Raw genomic sequence first — 21,261 nt, 5'->3', positions numbered from 1 at the left:
CATTTTCACTTTTTTTTTTGGTACTTTTCTTTTTGTTTCTATCATTCGTTCAGAAAAATTTTCTTTTTATTTTTAATGTATCATACAAATTTTTCAAATAATGTGTTAAGAAATATGCATTTTCATACTATAATAAAATTTCTTTTCAATAAAAAGGAATAAATAAAGATAATTTGTCTATGTTATGATTTTGCCCGACAAATTATTTCAAAAATTCCTTAATTTATAATACAATGCATTATTTCCATTGTCCCCAATTGCTAATATCTTCTAAATAATATCATGTAATTCTTTTTGAACAAATTTGTTTATTTTTTCTATCCAATGCATATAATATTTACAAAAAATCCTATAATTTAGCTTATTATAAATGACATACATATTTTGTAAAGTAGAATTAATTCATTTTCAACTGCAATATATTCTTCGTTCTAATCTAGCGTTTTTTTTCACATTTAGTTTTCATAATTCAGGAAATTATTTTATATTTTAGCAATTTTCTTTAAATTTTTTTATATTTTTTGAATTTCAATTTCTTTTCAATTATTTTTTGATATCCAGTTCTATTTCAATAGAGGAAAACTATAAATTAATCAAATTAAAAAATATCATTAATATTTTAAATATGAAATGCAATTTATTACTTATTAATGAAGAATTACATTGGAGAAGCATTATATTGATATTTAGATTGTGTTATTAAATCTATAATAAATAATATATTCCTCCATTTGGATATTTATGGAAGCATTAATCAAAGAATCAATTGAATTCATGATCATAAATCTTAAAGAAATCTAATATATATATAATTTATCTAAAAATATATAATTTATATTATAAATATATAATTTATATATAATTTATATTATAAATTATATTATAATATATATAATACAAAATTTAATATAAAAATATTTATTTTTTACTTACCTATTATTTTAATATTTATAATAAGATATTTTATTACAAATAGAAAGAATGACTGTATTTATATATGTATTTGTTCATTAAATGAATATTTATTTTTTTTTTCTTATTCATTTTAAATATTTAAATTTATTATTATCATATTTTATTTTGTTAAATTATTCATTATAATTATAAATTATTTTGATATTTATATAATTATTTAAAATAACTCATTATAGTTTTTTCATAATTTATATTATTTTCCGTATTTTCTATTATTTTTGTAAATGATTTTATTATCTCTTATATAGAGATAAAAAAATAAAAAATAGTTATACTTTTTACAATTTTATACTAATGCAATATTTTTTAGGTTATGTTTTTACACATAATATTTTCTTGTTTTAAACTAGTTTGATATAATTATAGATATCGTTGATAATGATGAGTAATATCATGTATTGTAATACTATAAATTAAAATGGAAAAATAGTTTAAATTATATCATTAAAATTAAATTAATTATATTATAACATATAAGCAAAATACAAGTAACAAAATATCACTTAAAATAACAAATGTGAAATAAAAAAAATTTATTCAATAATTAAGATATTAATATGAAAAACTTTGCTTTTAAAAGATATAAATTAATTATTAATCATTTATTTATTTATAAAGAAAAAGAATGTTTTAACATAATTTAAATATTGTTTAGAACTTTTAAATTTTGAATATAAATATTAATATTGTAATCGACTTGAAGATGGCAATGTTTGTTACATGTCAATCATCATTAATTTAATAGTTTGAACTGTTAATAGTTACTAAATCAGAAGTTTTCACATTCTTTTTTTGTTCGTGATATATAAAATGTTTGTATTTGATAAAAAAACTGTTCATAAATATGTGGTTTCAATATATTTTGTTTAGAATCAATATTGATTTATTTTAGAATAGAAATTTCATACTTTATTTTAGATTAAATTTCATTTAAAATTTTGCATTGCTTGTAATCATTATTTTAAATTAAGTATTAAAAATCTAATAATAATATTAATAATATAATAATATAATTTAATATTTCTAAAGCATAAAATTCAATTTTATTTTTATATATTTAAAATATTCTGTGATTGATTTTTTTACAATGGTTTAAAAAATATTCAAATTTGAAATTCTTGTAATGCCGTTAGATGGCAGCACATGATACAATTATAAGCACATTTGACAGTAGAATATTTTATTCGGAAACGTTCGACAAGTGGCGTTTGATATTACAAGTGCGATGCATGATGTGTGTAAACAAAAAAAGTGTATTAATGTTCCGCGAAATGTTTGGAAAACCTGATACAAGTTTGTGATAAATGTTAACTTCATCAAATGATTGGATGGACATTCATGTCAAGAAATATTTCGGTTACCATCACAACGAAGCATTTCAGCGAGCATTGTGGGTGAGTGTTTTTAGGTTATGCATTGATTTATGAATAACGATTTCGCTTATTTTAATCAAATATCATATCAATACTACTGTCATATCATTGTAGAATTATTTTATTCTTTCAATTTTGTCAAAAATCACTTATTAATGTATAATGTGTTCTTTTATCTGCCATTTGTTTATTAATCATCGTATCTAATTTTAATGACATATGTAATACTTACGTATCATGAAAAGAAAAATATAAACATATAATTATTCAAATTTCCTTTATAATTTCTATTAATATTATTGAGGTTTAACCTTAATCATGTAATTTACATGATTAATTTCATTTACATGATCCAGAATTATTTTGTAATATTTGTAATAATAATCGTTATTTTTAATAATCTTTCAATATATTTTTAAACTTGATATGTTCAAACATGATATTTATTATGTAACTATATATATTTTAATTCTAATTATATTTCTATTTTAAGTATTATATTTTTTTATCTTTTTGTCTGTTAAAATTAACTATAAAAATTAGAACGTTTTTGTTTTATTGTCTTCGAATATATTTATATCTATATATATATATTAATAATGCATTATCTAATACACTAAAAATAATAATAACAATAATAATTATTATTATGTGTATTATTGTTAACGAAAAATCTTAAAATTTACCGCATGATAAATTGCGATTTGTTTACGTTAAAACGTACTATTTTTGTAATTCCTTCGATAGCTCAGTTGGTAGAGCGGTGGACTGTAGTTGGTTGATTTCTGGAGAGACATCCATAGGTCGCTGGTTCGAATCCGGCTCGAAGGAAAATTTTTTTAATTTTCTAAAATCATGATTTTTATTCTCATCATCTGCTTTTATATTTTTACATTTTTTTTTTACTATATTTTATAACATAAATAAAACGTAATTTGATAATATAATATTAAGAAATAGAAAAAATAAATTTTTCTATTATTAAAAAAATATTTTGTCTTGTTCTTCGAATGCATTATTGCATTTTATTAATCGATATAGTATAATTTTATTATTATTATTTTATTTTATGCATCAAATTCATACTGCCCTCTGGAAGTGCAACTACATATCATAGTGTAGATGTTTGGTGGTAATGCAGTTTATTCTTTTTACAACTCCGCTATTAACTAATTAAGAAAAAGATATTTAATTTGTATTTTTATTAAATTGAAAATAAGTATCAAAAATTATTATTTTATTTTTTTTTTATTTAATTTTTGAAAAACAATTAAAAATGGTAGAAATTAAATATTCCTTATTAATTTTGAATTATGAGACATTTATTTTTAAATAAAAAATATTTGTATCACTATCTCATGTAATAATCATTCTTACATTTGTCGCAAGATGGCTTCAAAGTCATCTCGCGATCGAATCAAATTTTCGATTGAAATTCAATAAGAATCTCGGTGAATTTGTAGCAAATGAATAACAGTAATACTAACAATCATTAGCGAAAAAATTTCTAAATAATCGAGTGTGTCGTGAAAGAAAATAGGGATTAATCTAGCCTGGGCAATCGAGCGAATCGTTCGCGACGCTGATACACCGCGGGCGCGTTCACGTTAATTTATCGCCGGTCCGCTCTAATCGTCCTTCGTAATTTATTACTACTCTGTTCATATTTATTGGAGGGATAGCAAGCTCCTGGTGCGGTGTATTGTACGTGCGAAATTGCTTATATTGTTGGTTGCACGTCAGATCGCGATAAATTATTCGATCGCAAAGGCGTGATATCTGATGCGCGCTCGATAGATCGTAACTGTGGACGAACATGATTTGATGTGGTACTTTATACGACATTGCGCATGCGTTCATCGTTGCGCGTAAGCATCGTGCAATAATCCGATACAGAATTTGAATTTTATTATTTTTAATTTCTTTTTCAATTAAAATTCATTTGATCATTATTAATTTTATCAATTTTGAAGAGTTATTATTTAATATCGTATTATTAGACATTTTATCCGTATCTATCTACTTTTTTTTTTTCTTGAAAAAAGATCAAGTTATAAGACAGTTTTAGCACACACATATTAAAGATTATTGATCGAAACGGGTTTAACTGATCCTCTATCTTCAACGTAGCCTCTGTTCGGCTCATAAGTATTCTATTCAAGAGGATGATATCATACCTCGATTTACTTAATAGAAGTTTTCATTGTTATTACGTTAACTCGGAAACTCTCTATCTATCTTATTATACAGTTTTATCGTTTAACGAGTGTATATCTTATCTTTCGTTTCTATTCTGAATTTTCTTTCTTTCTATTTTAAAGCATTTGCAATCTCAAAAGAGTTTGATTCTCTCTCTTTCTGAAAGCGAAACTTCCTATAAAAGCTTTGAACACACACACACACACACACACACACACACACACACACACACACACACACACATTCAAAGTTTTCTGCTGTACGCACTATTTGCACGCAAGTTATTTCCGATATACGTGTATATCTGACGCGTGAGACGTGCATATCTGACACTTGAAGGAAATCGTACAAAGCAAGCCTTACGTGACTTGCCATGCCACACACTGTATGACTTGAGGCGAGTTCTCGTGTGAATACGTTACGGATATCACGATTGTGCTTATTCATAATTGCTAAGCTAACGTGTAAATGTACGGTTTGAAAATGATGTAGGAGTAACGGTTTAATATAATAAAAAGAACACAATTCCAAAATTGCAGAGAATTAATTATACAGAGAATCAATTTACATTATCGATAACAAATCTTGCTCAAACGTTGAACCCATAGATATAGACGATAATCAGATCATTCCACAACAACCAGATCGGATGAATCGCGTCACCGATTTATCCGGTCAAATATTTGCTTCCGGAATTTCGACGTTGGCGAATCTGGCCAACCACCAATAGCTTTTTGTCATTGGCATCATAACGATAATCGTAGACTGACTTGATCGCACGCAATTTCATCGACGTTTCATAATACAATTTTCCTCTAAACAAAAAAAAAAAAAAAAAATCGAACGAAAAAAATCGTTTGACAAAAATAAATTACAATAAATTTTGATCGTTCCTTCTTCCAAATTCCGCAAAAAAAAAAAAAAAATTTACATACAGCTTCGAATCCCTCGAATTTAATTTAATTTATAATAAAAATAAAATTCCTTTCCAACGAAGTACACCAATTATCGACTTTTTAGTGTAATCCTTCACCCGTCGGCTAGTGAATAGAAGGCCAAAACCTCCTATGAATTCCCCTAGATTCGAAGAGTCCGATCTCGAGACTCGAGAGAGTTAGCGTCGAAACAAAACTGTTGAAAGCGTTTCATTAGCCGATCGAGCCGAGCCGTCGTCGTCGTCGTCGTCGTCGGGGTCATTGTTCGAGAGATGACCACCGGCAGAAGACGCGAAAGGAGAAACTACGGGATCAATATTGGCCCGGGGAGGGGGAGCAGGCAGGGACCAGTATTTGTTTGGGACGAAGCGGATTGCACATGGACGACACCGGCGATCGATTCGAACTCGATGGAACTCTTTCATTAAATCGAAAAACGTCTTCGTTCCAGCGTGAAAGAACTCGATCGAGATTCGAGAGACGGTGGATCGGTTTTCTCGGGGAACAGGTGCGCCGAACGAGTTGATTCTTCTCTCTCTTTTTTATTTTCTTTTAGGTCTGTTAGGTAAAGGAACTTGTTGGAATAGATCAGGGGAAAGGATGATTTTTTTTTTTTTTAAAAACGTTATAAGAGCTTCGTTACAAGTGCTTCTTATTTCTGAAATTTATCGATCAATTCGATGATTCTTCGTTCTTTTGGTTGGAGATTCAGAGAAGAATTCGTGGAAAATAGGAAAGGGCATTGAATACAAGAATAAAGAATTAAAATAATCGCGGTGTAAACGAAGCGAGAATAGAATTTATTATTTCGATCGTTAAATCGAATGGAAAATTATCGGGATTGAAACGAGATCGATCTGTATTCGATTTAAAATTAATGCCCCTTGTAATTAAAGGAAGTGTCCAATGAATGCGCCCGCCCGCTCGCCGTTGAAACGCAACGATAAATATTTAACATCCAACTATTTTTCATATATTAATAATTCGTGTCGTCGTTGCGCCAACAGATTTCCAGATATTCATGAAAATTTATTAACGGTGGCGTGATGTAACGGCGGGGAAAAAAAGTGTCGATGAATAATAAAAATTAATGGCGTCTGTAAACTGAAACCTCGTGTCTCGCACCGAGCGTGGGAAGGGAGGGGAGGCTCTTCTAGAAAAACGCAACGACCGCCTGGATCTCATCTTGGAGATCCGAGGCGAAATCGAATCGATGAAAAAAACGAGAAAAATGGATATATATGAAATAAGAAGTTGACGGTTCGATGAGGTTCAAGGAAATAAAATAGAATACAATCTCTCCCTTGCAAGATTTATTCCTCGGTTTATTTCGCTTTATATTTATCCCGGACAAGAATACCTTCTTCTTGTAAATAACGCCTTTCGAATAAAGAATAACGTTTCATAAAGAAGCATAGACAAGGTGTATACACAGCGCGATGATCCGTCGCAAAAATAAAGGAGAAAAATGAAATCGTAGTTTAAGGGAGAGATGGATCGATAGGAGGGATCTCTTAATTAAAATTAGGAGATCAACGGAACCGTCGTGTTGCGACGCTTTCGACAATCGTTTCGGCTCGTCGTCCCCAATTTGCATAACAGTAAAGATCCCGGGATTTCCCTTCGTTGTGCACGGGGAGACACGTAACACGCGGCCGTTACTTAGGCAATTTCATTAACCGCGAACCTACTTCCGGCGTGGGGCTCCCGACCAACGATACAACAGCTTGGGGATTGCGTCACGATCACGTGACCGAGCGTGCGCCACCTACCTTCTTTCCAAACTGGTCTCGTTTTCCGACTGGTTACACACATCCACTCGGCCTCCCCTCGAGTAAGCCCTGCGAAACTCTCGCTCCAACGTCTTGGCGGTTGTGCAAATTGGTAATTGGAAGTCGTATGATAAACGTAATAACCGCGGATTGCCGAGTGTCTACACGATGTTTTTAAGTAATTCGGTGCATTATTTAGTTATTATTCAGGAAAATTGAGGGAATCGCGTTGCGTGAATCTTTACGCAATTTGTAGAGGGAGCACGAGAGAGTTGAACTATCTTTTCAACGTCTTGAAGTAATAATATTTTTTCTTCGTGAAAATGAATATTTCTCAATCTTTTTTTTTTTCTTTTCTTTTTTTTTTGGATTTATCATGATCGTTGGTCGGACATTCTTCGATCGAACGTATACCATTACGCAATGGTATATGTTCGAGAAAATAATTTTTCTGTCGAATCGTGAGATTGAGGTAACAGTAATCTGATAGAGGATTTATGGACACGATATTTTTTTGTTGTACGAGAATAAGCTGTTCTTCTTCGATACAGTATCGCAATGTTCGTTTCGAAATCATTCAAATGTATTCTATTGTGGTTAATCGAGGTGACGATCGAATGCACGAAGTGATTTTTGTCGTTTCGAGCGCGTGTATTCGGCAGATACACACACCACGACTTTCAATTCATCGTGGAATGAAGTCACCAGGAAGAAGCGTATCTTGGCGTGCCATCGCGAATCTCGGATCAACGAGGCCGTTAGACGGTCCATTTCCTTCTCGTCTCGTAACGGTGACACCCGGCCTTTATTACGATTTCGTGGGGAATACGAAATCACTTTAATCGAGTATCGCCACGTTTCTGGATCGTCAGAATTAAATAACATTTATTCGCTTTTCGTGTAACCATTTTTCACTGCAATTATTTGTAATCATGTCTTGAACAATAAATTATATACTATACTATTTTCACTAGTCGCAATCTCTCAAACCAAGGCCAATCTTTGGAAACTAATTACTTCCTTGATTCTTATTGAAAAATCAGTTGAAGAAAAAGTAATTGGTTAAAAATTTCGAACAAGGTCAGTTTTTAAATGCTCGAATGAAACATTTGTTCATTTTTCGTATAACCAATTGCAATTATTATCAAAATAATTTCACTCGCAACTTCGACTATTAAATTTTGCCCATCCGACGACGTGCAATTTTATCGCGCCTCGAGAAAACAAGTTTAACGTTACTTCTCGTTTCTCGTCCTTTTTTTCCTTTTGAGAAAACAAGTTGTACACGATAAAGGTGAAGCGTGATTCGCACGGTCACGATCAAAGTCGTACCGTGCTCGCACGTCGCCCCAGTGAATCCGAATAGAATGCAAAGTGTACAGGTGAAGATTCAATGAGCGCATAAACCGTGGAATACCGATAAAAGCGGGACGTTCGTGCAGCTATTCTTGGCGATCGGCTGGGAAATGATCTCTTGGCTCTCACGTTGGCCAATAAACACGACAGCGTGTTTGAAATTCGTGGGGATTGGATTTGGCGTTCCACTTCGGCTGAAACATTTTTAAATTCTTCTCGAACTTTTCCCGAAGATTTATTCGAGACGAAGAGAAGAAAGAAAAGAGAATAAGAATTTCAAAAAAAAAAAATCACTTCGTCAAAGATATTTCAATTATCGATTTCTCGAGAAATTTCCGCGAGATTATTGTTCTTCAAATTTTTAATCAACAACAATTATTCAGAGTTAAATTGCATATTATAAAAATAATGCGTTGAACATTGTTTTTCGATCGTTCGCGTACAAATAAAAATATAAAAATTACTTTAAAAAAAAAAAAAGAATTTGCAACAATTTTTTGAACGATCATCGAAACGTGCCGAACAAGGAACATCCCCAAACACGAGCGATCAAGAGACAATACACCGGAGAATTCTTCGTGATCGAATTACGCCTCCTCCCCCCTCGAAGCAACCGTTGAATTTCATTCCAATTTTCTTCGACTCGATATTCGTCGTATGCAGCGTTAGAAATGGAAACGTATTATTTGCCCGGGGAGATTCGACCGTTCCCTGACCACGTGAATTATGGAAACTGCAGACTGCTCGCACGAGCAAATTCCCCAAAGAGTGCTCTGTGTCCACCGGATTCGCGGGTCGTGTTATTAGTTCTGAACCCTCTTTGAACGTGGCCGCCTGCCACTCGCATTGTCGCACGCCGTGTTTCAACCTTCTTAGGGCTCATCTCCTTTTGTTACTGTTCAATAATTACCAATGACTCGAATAATTCGTGTCCCAATGACTTGAAATTAACGATCGTCGTGTTAATAATATATCGAGAGAATTGTAAATAGGTGATTTCGAAAAATTAATTTTAAAGATTTTTAAATTTCTAATATCTCTTCAAAATGGATACTTAATCTTCGAGTATTCGTTCATTATATTTAAATTCCTCTTCTCGTGTGGAATAAATAAAGACACCTCGTTACAAGATCTATTACTTTATTACGAGACGAAATTAAATATTTACAATCATTGAGGATAATTTGTTAAAATTATCGATTCGGAAAATTAAACTTCAATATACTATTATTAACGACCGTGACTAAATTAAATTACCAAGAAACAAAAGATTAACGATAATTAATAACATGATACTTCGAGGAAATTACTCGAAGATTACATCTGAGTAATTATCATACGTTGTGTTCGAGGCGCGTACGTACCGAGCCACACGTCCCAAGACGAGCATGAACAAGGGCGCACCTGTAGATACGTTGCGACCTATAACCTACCTGAGAATTATCCCATTTGTTCCTAGAAATCTGGCCCGATGCATCTCACGCGTGCCGTTCCTATCTTATCCTAGTTATTCCTGGCAATCTCTAGCAATTATCGGTGAAACGTGGATTTCGCTTGCGACGGAATCGAAGGTAAACAAACGACAAAATTCGTGAAGCGAAACTTCTGAAATCAAGATTTAAGATATGTCCTCCATTCTTCCCTGTATTTTTCCGCGTAACTTCGTGAATTTCGTTCGTTCGAAGATCAGTGAAAGCGTTACGTATGAAACGAATTGTGTCTTGGAACTGTGACATTTATCTCATTACAGAAGAACGTTAGAATTAATTACACATGGCGCACACGGCACACCAGCAATATCTTGCACACGTGACCACCAAGCGTCATCTCGAGATCCCGTCAGATGGCAACACACATACTGCGAGTTAAGTATAACATTCACAACGCAAGAAAGAAAGAGAGGCGGCGATGGAATGCAACAGTCGTAAAAAACCGCTATTGCTCTCTTACCGGTGCCAAGGAGGAGGACCGCGTAAACGGATCACGTACAGATGGTAAAAGATCGAGAAACAGACCAGGAATCTTTATTTCCAACGGTCGTTCTAAATACAGTTGTCCAGACGTTGCTATTTTAACGTTTTTCACCTACGCTGAATCTTTAAACACCTTCCCTTTATCTTTCGATAAATTCGAACATCGAAGATCCTTAAAAATACGAATATGATTCGATGAAAACTCCAGTTTCCTATTTTTCATATTTTTAAGGATTGTACGATGCAGACAACTCTGTAGAAAACTAATTACCAAGTTGATTCACGATAGCGTGGAGTTCGATTAAAATGGAGAGATAATAATCTAGTGGTGGGGTATAAGGGCATAGGAAATTATTAAAGTAGCGTAATACCGAATGGTACGCAAGGAGGTGGATAGGTTAGGAATCCGTGCTGACACGAGGCTATATCTGAACGTCGTCGCCGGCTCAATTTCAATTTTCCACCCTTCGAATGCAGCCTTGCAGCTTACACACGGACTGATCGTTGCTTTTCACGTATATATATATATACTCGTGTATATGTGTGTGTATGTGTGTGTGTGTGTGTGTTCGATCGACAGTCAGACGCGTTGGAATGTGCTTGGGACAATATTCGAGGAGAAGGTTGTTCCTTAATGGTTAATAAACCAATCCCCGATAAATTCTCTCTCGCCTATCCTCCTCTCCCTTCCATATTCTAATATTCTCTCATCCTTGTCTCTCCACCAGTTCACATCAACGCGTTCAGGAACGGAACGATCTTTTTTCCTCCAGTTGAATATTCACCTCGTTTGGCCTAGCAGCCAATTTTCCTTTTACTCGATCGGCCCGGATTGTTCTTCCTCGCCGATGTTTCGCCGCTTTTATTTCCATACCATCCTCTCGCCGAGTTTTCTCACCGCCTGAATCGATGTTCTCGTTAAGCGGCGGCCGACTCCTTGATGCTTCCTCTCCGAATTTTTTTACGAAACGTATTTTTTTTTTCTTTTTTCTTTTTTTTTCTTTTCTTTTTTTTTTCATGAAATGTTCGTTCGTGACGCGAGTTAACGCCAGACACGTTTTATAAGCCGATAATCTAGATTATTTATTTGGTGGAATTTTATCGTACGTGTCGTGCGTCGCTTGGATGCCAAACTTAAACGTGATAAAAATAGGAACAATTTAAACTTGCATTTACTTAAATCTATGTTAAATCATTTTTTTTTTTTTTTTTAATTTTTGCATTTCCTATTATCTGTTATTTGAATCTATATATCGCACGATATTTTTTAAAAATATTTTTGATAATAATTGATATTAAAAACGATATTTCATATACCCTCCTAGATTTAATACATTTCGTAATATGAAATGAAACGAACACAGCTCGCTAGTGTTTTATTCCAATCGAAGATTCTTTGAAGAGAGGTGTGATGATTTAAACGCCTTTCACACCGGTTTAAATAATCTATCAGCAGATTATCGTTGGTGGGACGAACTTAAAAAATAAATTTCAGTTCGTTCGATTACCTGGGCGTCGTGGCGTTTTATATACAGCGGAGGACACCGATATTTCTTCGTTTCGAAAGACCGATTTATATTGTGCGTCGAGTCTTAGCGACGTGAATTATCGAATATCTATAAAATCGTAGATTAACGCGAAAAAAAAGGAGAGAGAGAGAGAGAGAGAAAAGGACTTTCAAAAGAAAATATCAGCATTGAAGCGAGATACAATAAGTAACGGAGATTCGATAATTTATTACGTTTCTATAAATTTTTATGAGAATTACGTTGCCTCGCCGATTCGCTTTCTCCTCTTGTTTGTTCGACATAGTAAAAAAAAAAAAAAATAAAAAAGAAAATTCTAAAATCAAAATTGGAGATGGGGATTGAATAAAAAGATTGAAAACACTAATATTCGAGAATGGCGAGTTTTTTTCACCGAGACTCTCACAATTCATCGTGATGAATTTTCTGGGAGAAAAAGATAGAATTATTTTTATTTGACTTGGAGATTAAAATTTACGCGAGTCTGTTCGCTCGTTGACAGAAGATTCTCGACAGGATATATGTGTGATTAAAAAGTTATTTACGATGGGACGTTGTTTGTTATAATTAACAGGCTTGATATTAATAAACGAGGCTGCGATAGTTGGATTGCAGAGGGAAACGTGATAAATTCTATGGAGGAATGTCGGGGATTAATCATCTTGTATCCTGTCGCGTGTTTTCAATATTCGATTCGCGTTTTCTTACACGTTTCCACTTTTTATACCATCATTGAGAATAATAAATTCCCATTAAATTTCAGTATCGAGGGAAATTAGGGGAAAAAAAAGAGAAAAGAAATTTTTATTCGCAAAAATCGATCGATCGGAAATCAATTTCAAAAAAATCGAGAGATCCGCCTATTTCGATCTCTCGTCTTTGTCGCTCGTCGAGAAATTAGGAATTTTTTTTTTTTTTTTTTTCCAAAGAAGGGTACATTCGTCACGATTCGAGAAAAGTCGAATATTGAATTGGAAAGTTTTCACATAGGGTTTTCGGACGGGCGGAAGTTGGCACGAGTCGGAAGACGGACGACAATTGGCTCGACTCGGTTCATTTTCTTACGGGTGGCAGCCAGTGCCCGGGGAAATTTTCTACTTGAAAAAAGGAATGGAAATTTTTCTTCCTTCGAAGAAGGAAGAACAAGTTTGTCGCCGTTCGCCACCTACTGCTCGATATTTTCTTGTTTTCCGTCCAACTCCCCCCGGAGATCTGGTCACTTGATGGAATAAGGAATGACGCGTACAAGGAACAAGCGTTGAGGACTTGGTGGAAAGAGGAGAGGAGAGATTTGCCCGAATTCTGTCTGCATATAGTTTGCGTCACGTAGAATTTTCGTTTGTTCTAGCGATTCGAAAAGTTTCGAAAATTCTTGCTTAATTCTTGCGTCGATATTCTAGGGATACCAGATATCACTCTATATTTTTTCTAAGAATCGCATCACTGTTCAATAATCATCGAAATTAGGAATCGAGTCGATATGTTTACACAACTTTAGCTTCATATTCTTATTCTTTGCACTCGTATTTATTTTTATCAATCGAGTAACAAAAATCTCTAGAACATATATTTACAATAGTAATATTTACTAATTATTACATATATTATATATTATATGTAATTATATTTACTAACGTAAATAAAAAATGTAAAAATATAGGATGGCGACTATATATGGCGATATACGAGTGCAACGGTAAAACGTATCGCGTCGCCTCTAACGGCGACATACGAATGCGAAGGGTTAAAACTCTTCGTTATCCGTGCGGGAATCAAGTGTTACGAGGCTGAAATAACGAATGAATGAAATGAAACAATCGGTTAAATCGGCGATGCGGTAGAAAAGAACTGGTCAAACCGGGTTGTATACCGTTTCGCGGGAAAAATCGGGAATTCCGTACGCTTCGCGACAATGGAAGACACGAGTGGCGCCTGTTTGTCGTGGTTGACCACCGGTTGCACCGGTAAAGACGAGCTTGTTCGTGCGGTTATGTTGCCACGCTCGTCTCCCCTCCTTTTGCCGTGGATATGATGGTCGACGAACGCGCTCCTTGATTAATACGGCGGTCTTTCGAAGTTCGTTCACGGCCACGGGGCGTGCGAAAGTTTCGACTGTGGAGACGATTGAAACGAGTTGAATTGAAATACGAATTCAATTTGAAATTTTAAAGATGTTAGAAATTCGTCTTGTACGCAACGAGACGAGTTATCATAGATTTTCTAACGCTTTATCGAGAGTCTGATGGAAATATCTGAGTCTTTATTTTCCCTTTACAATTATTTGACAAATTTTTTGAAATTAAACAAGTAATTCTTCCAACGTCTCTCGATTAAATTGTAAAAGGATGTTAAGTTAGTCTGTGGTGCGTTAAGAATTTTTCTTCTTCTTTAAGCTTAAATAAACAACGATTTGCGATGGAATATTGAAACGTTGTAGGGGGAGCTGTTAGCATTTCCCTTCCCCACGATACGATTAAACACCGGATTTCGTAAAATAATTTCGCCTACTTTAAATATCACGCGCTTAACAATCCTAGTTAATTGAAGATTTTGTGGGAAAATTCTGGCGGGAGCGTCGGTGCGCGACATAGTCGCTTTGTAGGGAGTGTCGATCGCGAAAACAATATTGTCGGTGCCGAAGATTTGCATACACAAAATGCTCGTATGCATATGGAACAGGATCAAAAGCGTTCTTGTTTTCTCGCCTCTTGTTGCTTTTCCCTCTCCCCTCCCAATCCTCTCTCCCTCCCTCGCACGCAGATTACCTTCGTACGGGCATTTCTATCGATGCCTCTTCATCATATACCTTGCATATTTTTTTCTTTAATCAATAATATCCAATAATTTTTTTTTTCGATTCGTCGATAATAATAAATTAAAATAAATATTTCCCATCTTCTTTCATTTGTCGAAAAAAAAAAGACAGGGGCGTTATTTCTTTCTAATTCGATATAAAAATTATCTCCCCTCGTTACGTTAAATTTTAAAAAATTTTTAATTTTGATGCGAAAAAAACTCGAGCGAGAATTCGCAATCGCAACAACTTTCGTAACGAGCAAAAGGAAGGAATTCGCTCCACGGGTTTGCAAAGTGGTCAGAAACGGCGTATGCCTCGAATAAAGTGATCACCTCATTTGCATATTTTTCGTGCACACACGCCATGTCCCCTTAAATTCCATCGAGCGAGCGATCAAACGAGGAGATGGGAGACGCGCCAAGACATCCTGTCGAGCGGACGGCGGACGGGATCGGGATTAAGAGGATCGTTAAGGAGCGTTCTTAATACCTTGTTAATAATCCGTTATGGAAAACGACAACGTCCAAGGTGGTTTGACAAATTTTTTTACAAAGTTTGAATAAACTCGTGCCTCTTTTTTTTCTTTTTTTCTTTTTTTTCTGTCGTTCGTCAAGTGGCACGGTTCGATGAAATTGCACGATTAACCCTCTCGAGACGTGACGAAATATTTCCTCCGTGTAAATAAAACGAGTTTATCATGCGTGACGAGATAATTCGTCACGACACTTTTAAAATTTAACCCGGTGTATCGAAAGATGCAAGATAAAGGAATACCGTAAAATTATCTTATTTCTTGAATTACGAGTATAAATAACACGTATCGTATCTTTTTCTTACTCTTAGACTGCGCAAATCCGTTTCATTTTATATTTCTTCCACAAATGAAACGTAAAAACACGTTCCATGGTCGCGTAGAAATTAATTATCCATTTTGAACGCAGCTATTTTGACGTCAATAGAAAACAATTTTTTCCGCCTAGTATTTGCGTGGAATACAAATGGAAATCAGAGATATTCCAGAAGCTACTATTTGTGATTTCTTCTTTTTTTTTTTTTTTTTTTTTTCCAGATAAATGTGTCATTCGATCGAAAATAGATAGCATCGAGCTTAATCGAGCTTAAAAGGATCGATTATCTCCCATCTACAATTTCCAAATTTACTCTCCGCTCATCCTCTCTTTCAACATCGATACTCTTCCCCCTCCCTCCCTTCCTCCCTCCCCGTATCATTAACACGAAGGCAACAGTTAATCCCGTCAGGCGTATGCATACAAACCGTAGCGTCTTCATCTTTGCATATATTACGGAGTAAACGTTCGCCGTCGGTTGTATTAAGGTCTCGTTGCAACCGGGTATTAAATTCGCCGGTCGGAGATAGAGATGGTCTGGTCTCTCCTGGAACGGAGAATAGAAGGAGGCGAAGCTATACAAGTGTAACCGAGAAGGAGTATAAGCGATAGAGAATGGAACGAACGGTTGTGCAACGGTTGTTCGATCGATGGAAATTTAAAAGGATTGATGAAAGTAAAAAATTTCACTCCCTCTTTCGGGACAGACGAAATATGATAAAAAACGCTTCTCGCTTTATCCTACGACGAACGAAAATTAAATTGATTAAATTTAGAAAAGCGAAAGGGAGAAAGACATTTTTTTACACGCTCGTATTCGTTTCGCTCTTTGTAATCATCCTTTAAATTTTCCTTTACGCTACGCGGAACACGGCTTGTGTGGCGGCGCGAGCAGAGATATACGAAGGGAAACGAGGGAGAAGGAGAGGGGAGGCCTCGTCGTCTGCCTAGAAGGCAGAGCTGCGAGAGGTTGGTTTTCAATACAAAGTCGACACCGGAACCCCTCGATATCGATGCTGGATAAACAAAAACAAAGCGTCGTCGGCTCACGGTGGGAGCGACGGTCGGAGAGAGACGGTGGGAGGGGTGGTGTGGGTCGGTTATCGAGTCGAAATACTCGGGCACGAACGATGCCCGTAGGCGAAGCGACTCGTCGACACAAGGATACGGGTATGCCGACCACGTTTCCTACGAGCATCACTTCGATTAGACCTAGCTCGCTCTCTCTCTCTCTCTCTCTCTCTTTCTCTTTCTCTTACTCTCGACGCCCGTTTTCGATTTTCTATCCTTTATTCTCGGCCATCGCGAGCGAGATGGAAAATGGCCTCGTAATTCGAGAAGCGTATACGTACGGTAATCGTTTCGAGGAAATATCGTGCTTCGAGATATGTGTATAAATAATATGATGTTTCTTTTTTTCTTGCTTATATCTTTCAACGGAAATTCGAACGGTTTGAGAAAGGAAAAGTGTTTTTGAAATTTAGGAAATTTCATTTTAGTATTGTACTTCGAGTTGTACTCTTTTGAAATATTAGTTATAGCGAGTGCATATGTTGTGCGAAAAAGTAGAAAATATACAAAGTACGTATCACGTTTGAAGAATGAAGGGAATCTGTGTGTAAGTTTCTCTCTATCTTTCTTTCTTTCTAAAAATTTGTACAAATTTGATTTTGCATAAACGTCCAACAATGTGATAATTTAGTGAATTAATGCAGGTAAATTAATTAAATTATGGAATAACATTGTCGACGTGAAATAATTCTTTGGCTTAAAGCTTGTACATTTGAAAATCATGTTGTAAGGTAACTTGTAAGGTTCTTGTAATTAAAAGTTTCTCTTGAGAAGCTGTTTTTATAAGTAGCAAAAATTGTTGGGAACATGTTTCCATGTTCTTTAATGTCCACACACACATCTGGAAAAAGTAAACATTTTCAGCGTGAATCCCATCCCCGACAAGTCGTCCAGGTTGTACAAATTAAAATTAAAATTGAAATTAAATTGTATCTCAAGCGCGACTGCGCCTAGTTGGACGTTACAAAGGATTAAAAAAGGTGAATTTAAAACATTTCAATCTGCCATTCCATTCTAATTAGAAAAACACGAAGAACAAGCTTACGCGACGACGTCCATTGCTTTTCGAACGAATGCTTCCCTCTTCCAAAGGATTGTTCGATGTTTTATTTAGAAGAATACCGAAATATACTTTATTTACGTTTGTATAAAACGTATTTTTCCCTTTTCTATCTTCTTTTGTAGGGAACGATGGATTCTTTTACCCATCAGATTTTTACAGATAAATAAATCTTTTTTATAAAAAATTCTTTTATTACTCTTAAATTATACGTTATTTAATTGATATGCATTTTTATAGACAAAAATTTTAAAATAGACCATATAGTATGATTACTCGTACATAATCTAATCTAATTTAATTTTGCTTTGTTAACTAGACGGTATAAATATCACAAAAATCCAGTATCTAATTTAAGCCAAATTTAAGCTAATTTTTATTTATTAAATCGATTTTAATTTGTTAAAATACTAGATATTTTAATATTTTTAGTCTTTGTAACTAGATAATATTGACCTTCGTAAAAAAAGAATGTTTAATCTAACCTAACTTTTGTATTTTAATATTTCTAGACTTTGTAACTAGATAATATTGACCATCATGACAAAAGAATGTTTAATCTAACCTAACTTTTGTATTTTAATATTTCTAGACTTTGTAACTAGATAATATTAACTTTCGTAAAAAAAACCGACTGTCTAAGCTAACCTAACCTTATACTTTGATTTGACTGACTTTTTTTTTTCGCTTTTGTTACTAGCTGGCTTTCGAAAGATTCCACGATAATTATTCCATCGAAAAACGAATCGAAATCTTTTAAAAATGGAAATTACCAACGAAGGTAGGCAAAATAGGTTTAGCGGAGTACGAGCAATTGTTGAAATTGGTGAATTACATAACGAATACTGACGCGGTTCACTGTAAATAGCAGAAACAAGTTAGAGGCAGCACCAACCGTTTCCGCAACAACCGTTCCCGAACTCCATCCGGCAGGAAACTTCGTATTTCGCGTTAGGCGCAGTTGTCGAAACGTGTTCTAAACACGTATCCACAATGTACGTGGACCTCGTGTATGCACAAGGTGTCCTCTTTCAATCTGCAAATGGACGCATCTCTATACGTGTATTTGTTTGAAAATAGTAAAATGGTGGAACGCGAAAAATAGAGATAAAGAGAGAGAGAAAGAGAAAAAAATATTCGACGAACGAGGAGGAGGGGGGAGCATGACGCTCGAGGATATTAGAATGTCAGAGAGAAAGGTAGAGATGAAAGTATTTTTACATTTCTATTTTTACTCTCCCTTACCTTCCTTCTTTCTTTTTGATCAAAATTTTATTTTTACTTTGACACTTCTTAATCACACCTCTCCATTTAAAACTCTCTCCTCGAAACAATCTTATCTTATAAAATTATGGTTGTTCGAAAATGTTAATTAAATGTTTCCTGCTGGAAAGGAAAGAAAATAAATATTTTGTCAGCCGTTGTTATTTCATATCTTAAATAAAAGTCTTCCTAGACGCGTGTTAGTCGTATAATCGCGCCCCTGAAAATTAGCCAGCGTAAATCGTAACTCCTTGGTTCTCCGTCCTTTCAGCCGCGCGCACAAAGTTCGTTTCCGTGTCTGGCATGAAACATTGGCTGGAACTTTGCTTCGCCTGCTTTTTTTTTTTTTTTTTTTTCTATTTTGCAAACTCGTTACCGCCAAATTAGCGCAGCGTGTCACAACGGGGTCCGCTTCAAAAGCAGTTCGGTTCTTGTTCGTGTCGAAACGAGAGAAGCTGGCGTAGCATTCGAGGAGGCGAGGGAGGGGGAAGGCAGGTGGAAGAGGAAGCGAGACAGGCGAACGATGAGGTTTCTTGGCTTCGTTAAATTTTTCTCTGTAAAAGAGATTAAGAAAGGAATTTTTGAATTGAATCTAATGTTCAATTTCATTTTGTGACAAATAAATTTTCAAACGATCCAGTTCTTTTTTTTTTTTTGAAATTTTACTTGTGTCAGAGGATAAATATACAGGGTTTGTAATTTTTAATGTAGCAAAATTTGCATGATCACGATTATATATAGTAAAATAATGCTTTTGAATAGTTTAATAGTTGTTTTGGGTATCACGCACGTTCTAATGGATTTTCAAATTCATTAAAATTTTTCACGTATAAGCGTTCCACTGTAATGAGTAAAGAAAAAAATTATTATTTTCAAATTATAACGCATAATTTTCGACGAATTTCGCGCTTTCATTATGGATTCCTCCCCGGGGAGGAGGATGGATTAAAAAATTAATAACATTTCCAAAGACGAGGAATAATTCCCATTTCTTCTCGTTATAAAATCATGGTGCATGGACGACGAAATTTCCGCTTTCGCCGTGTGTAATAATCCGGATAATTTTCAAAGAAAGGAAGGAAGGAGGAGGATCAGGAGGAGGAAGGAGCGGTGTAAGGTATTCGAGTAATAATTTCTGCTCCTCTCCTCTTTGCAAATTTTCGAATCTCCGCCCTCCATTAGTCGGTGGAAACCTTCGATTCTACACCTTTCGCCCCGACATACCCCGCCTTTGATCTATAATCCACGATCACGGTCCGTCGCCCCCTCGAATTTGCCCTCTCAAGATTGAAGCGCATCGACCGCATACGGGTTGTGTGAAGCAGCCGAGCCCGCGCATGCGCGCACAGGCCTCGCGCCTGTTTTTTTTCCCCCCCAAATTTCGCGTGAATTTGCAATTTCATCACCATATCGACGATGCGAAGAAGTAATTTTCCTTGGCCGCGGGAGGGAAAGAAAGGGAGAGAACCCAGATGGTTTGTGGATCGATCGTGAGATGTTGTTGCATCTTTTTTCTCTCTTTTACGACGAACCGAGTAACGTATTTCTCACAAAATAATATCGCTACATCAACGGAAATATTGATGCTTATTTAATTATCGAGATTTTACGTCGAGAATTTACGTCGTATCGTTCGTTTTGTATATATCTCTCTCAGGTTTCATAGTTCACGGTTGGACTGGCATTGATTCGTAACCAGCGTATCGAGACAGCCGAGCAAAGTAACACAAAATTGGATTCCCCAATTAATCCCGATTGTTGAAAACTAACGCACGCACGTGGAACACGTGTCCTGTCCCGAAACTTGTGTCTCTTTTCCAGAGCGAAAGAAAGAGGAGATAAGGAAGGAACCGAAACTCGTTTATAAACGACCCGAGAGGAAGATCGAAATAATTCATCGAATTATTTGAATCGAAACAACAACGGATAAGCAAAATTACAAAGCGCAATTCTCGCGGTTCGGTTTAGTAAATAAAACGATCGGCGTTTTTCGTTTCGTTCGCTTTTCTTTCTCTCTCTCTTTCCCCCCACTCTTGATTTCCGTTTCGTCCATGAACGAAATTAAAAAACGGAGGACAGCTGCGCGATATTGCCTTCTCCGATGCGACGACAG

General features: G+C 35.1%; 1 protein-coding gene, 1 long non-coding RNA gene and 1 other non-coding gene across 6 annotated transcripts in view; 2 read left to right on the top strand and 1 right to left on the bottom strand.

Moving 5' to 3' along the window:
* The first annotated feature begins 2,135 nt into the window (after positions 1–2,135).
* The window catches only part of PH4alphaEFB (prolyl 4-hydroxylase subunit alpha-1), a 292,581-nt gene continuing 273,455 nt past the window's right edge, over positions 2,136–21,261 (top strand). For 2 of the 4 annotated variants that reach the window (XM_086904992.1, XM_086904991.1), the window contains exon 1: positions 2,161–2,369. In XM_086904992.1, coding sequence (XP_086761118.1) covers positions 2,280–2,369 — 90 coding nt within the window. In that variant the 5' untranslated portion in view covers positions 2,161–2,279. Of the gene's footprint in view, positions 2,370–21,261 lie in introns of all 4 variants that reach the window. The other 2 variants (XM_003696334.4, XM_086904990.1) reach the window with 2 other exon arrangements.
* Positions 3,086–3,179, top strand: TRNAY-GUA (transfer RNA tyrosine (anticodon GUA)). Its single transcript has 2 exons — positions 3,086–3,122; positions 3,144–3,179. It is a non-coding gene; the product is annotated as a tRNA-Tyr (tRNA).
* On the bottom strand, positions 18,059–19,702 carry LOC147658094 (uncharacterized). Its single transcript, XR_015291046.1, has 2 exons — positions 19,131–19,702; positions 18,059–18,921 (listed from the first exon to the last, which is right to left on the bottom strand). It is a non-coding gene; the product is annotated as an uncharacterized LOC147658094 (long non-coding RNA).

Source organism: Apis florea, unplaced genomic scaffold (assembly GCF_048593485.1).
Source record: "Apis florea isolate Af1SG1 unplaced genomic scaffold, ASM4859348v1 contig_2350_pilon, whole genome shotgun sequence".
Lineage (NCBI taxonomy): Eukaryota > Metazoa > Arthropoda > Insecta > Hymenoptera > Apidae > Apis > Apis florea.
This window is presented reverse-complemented; position numbering and strand designations above follow the sequence as displayed.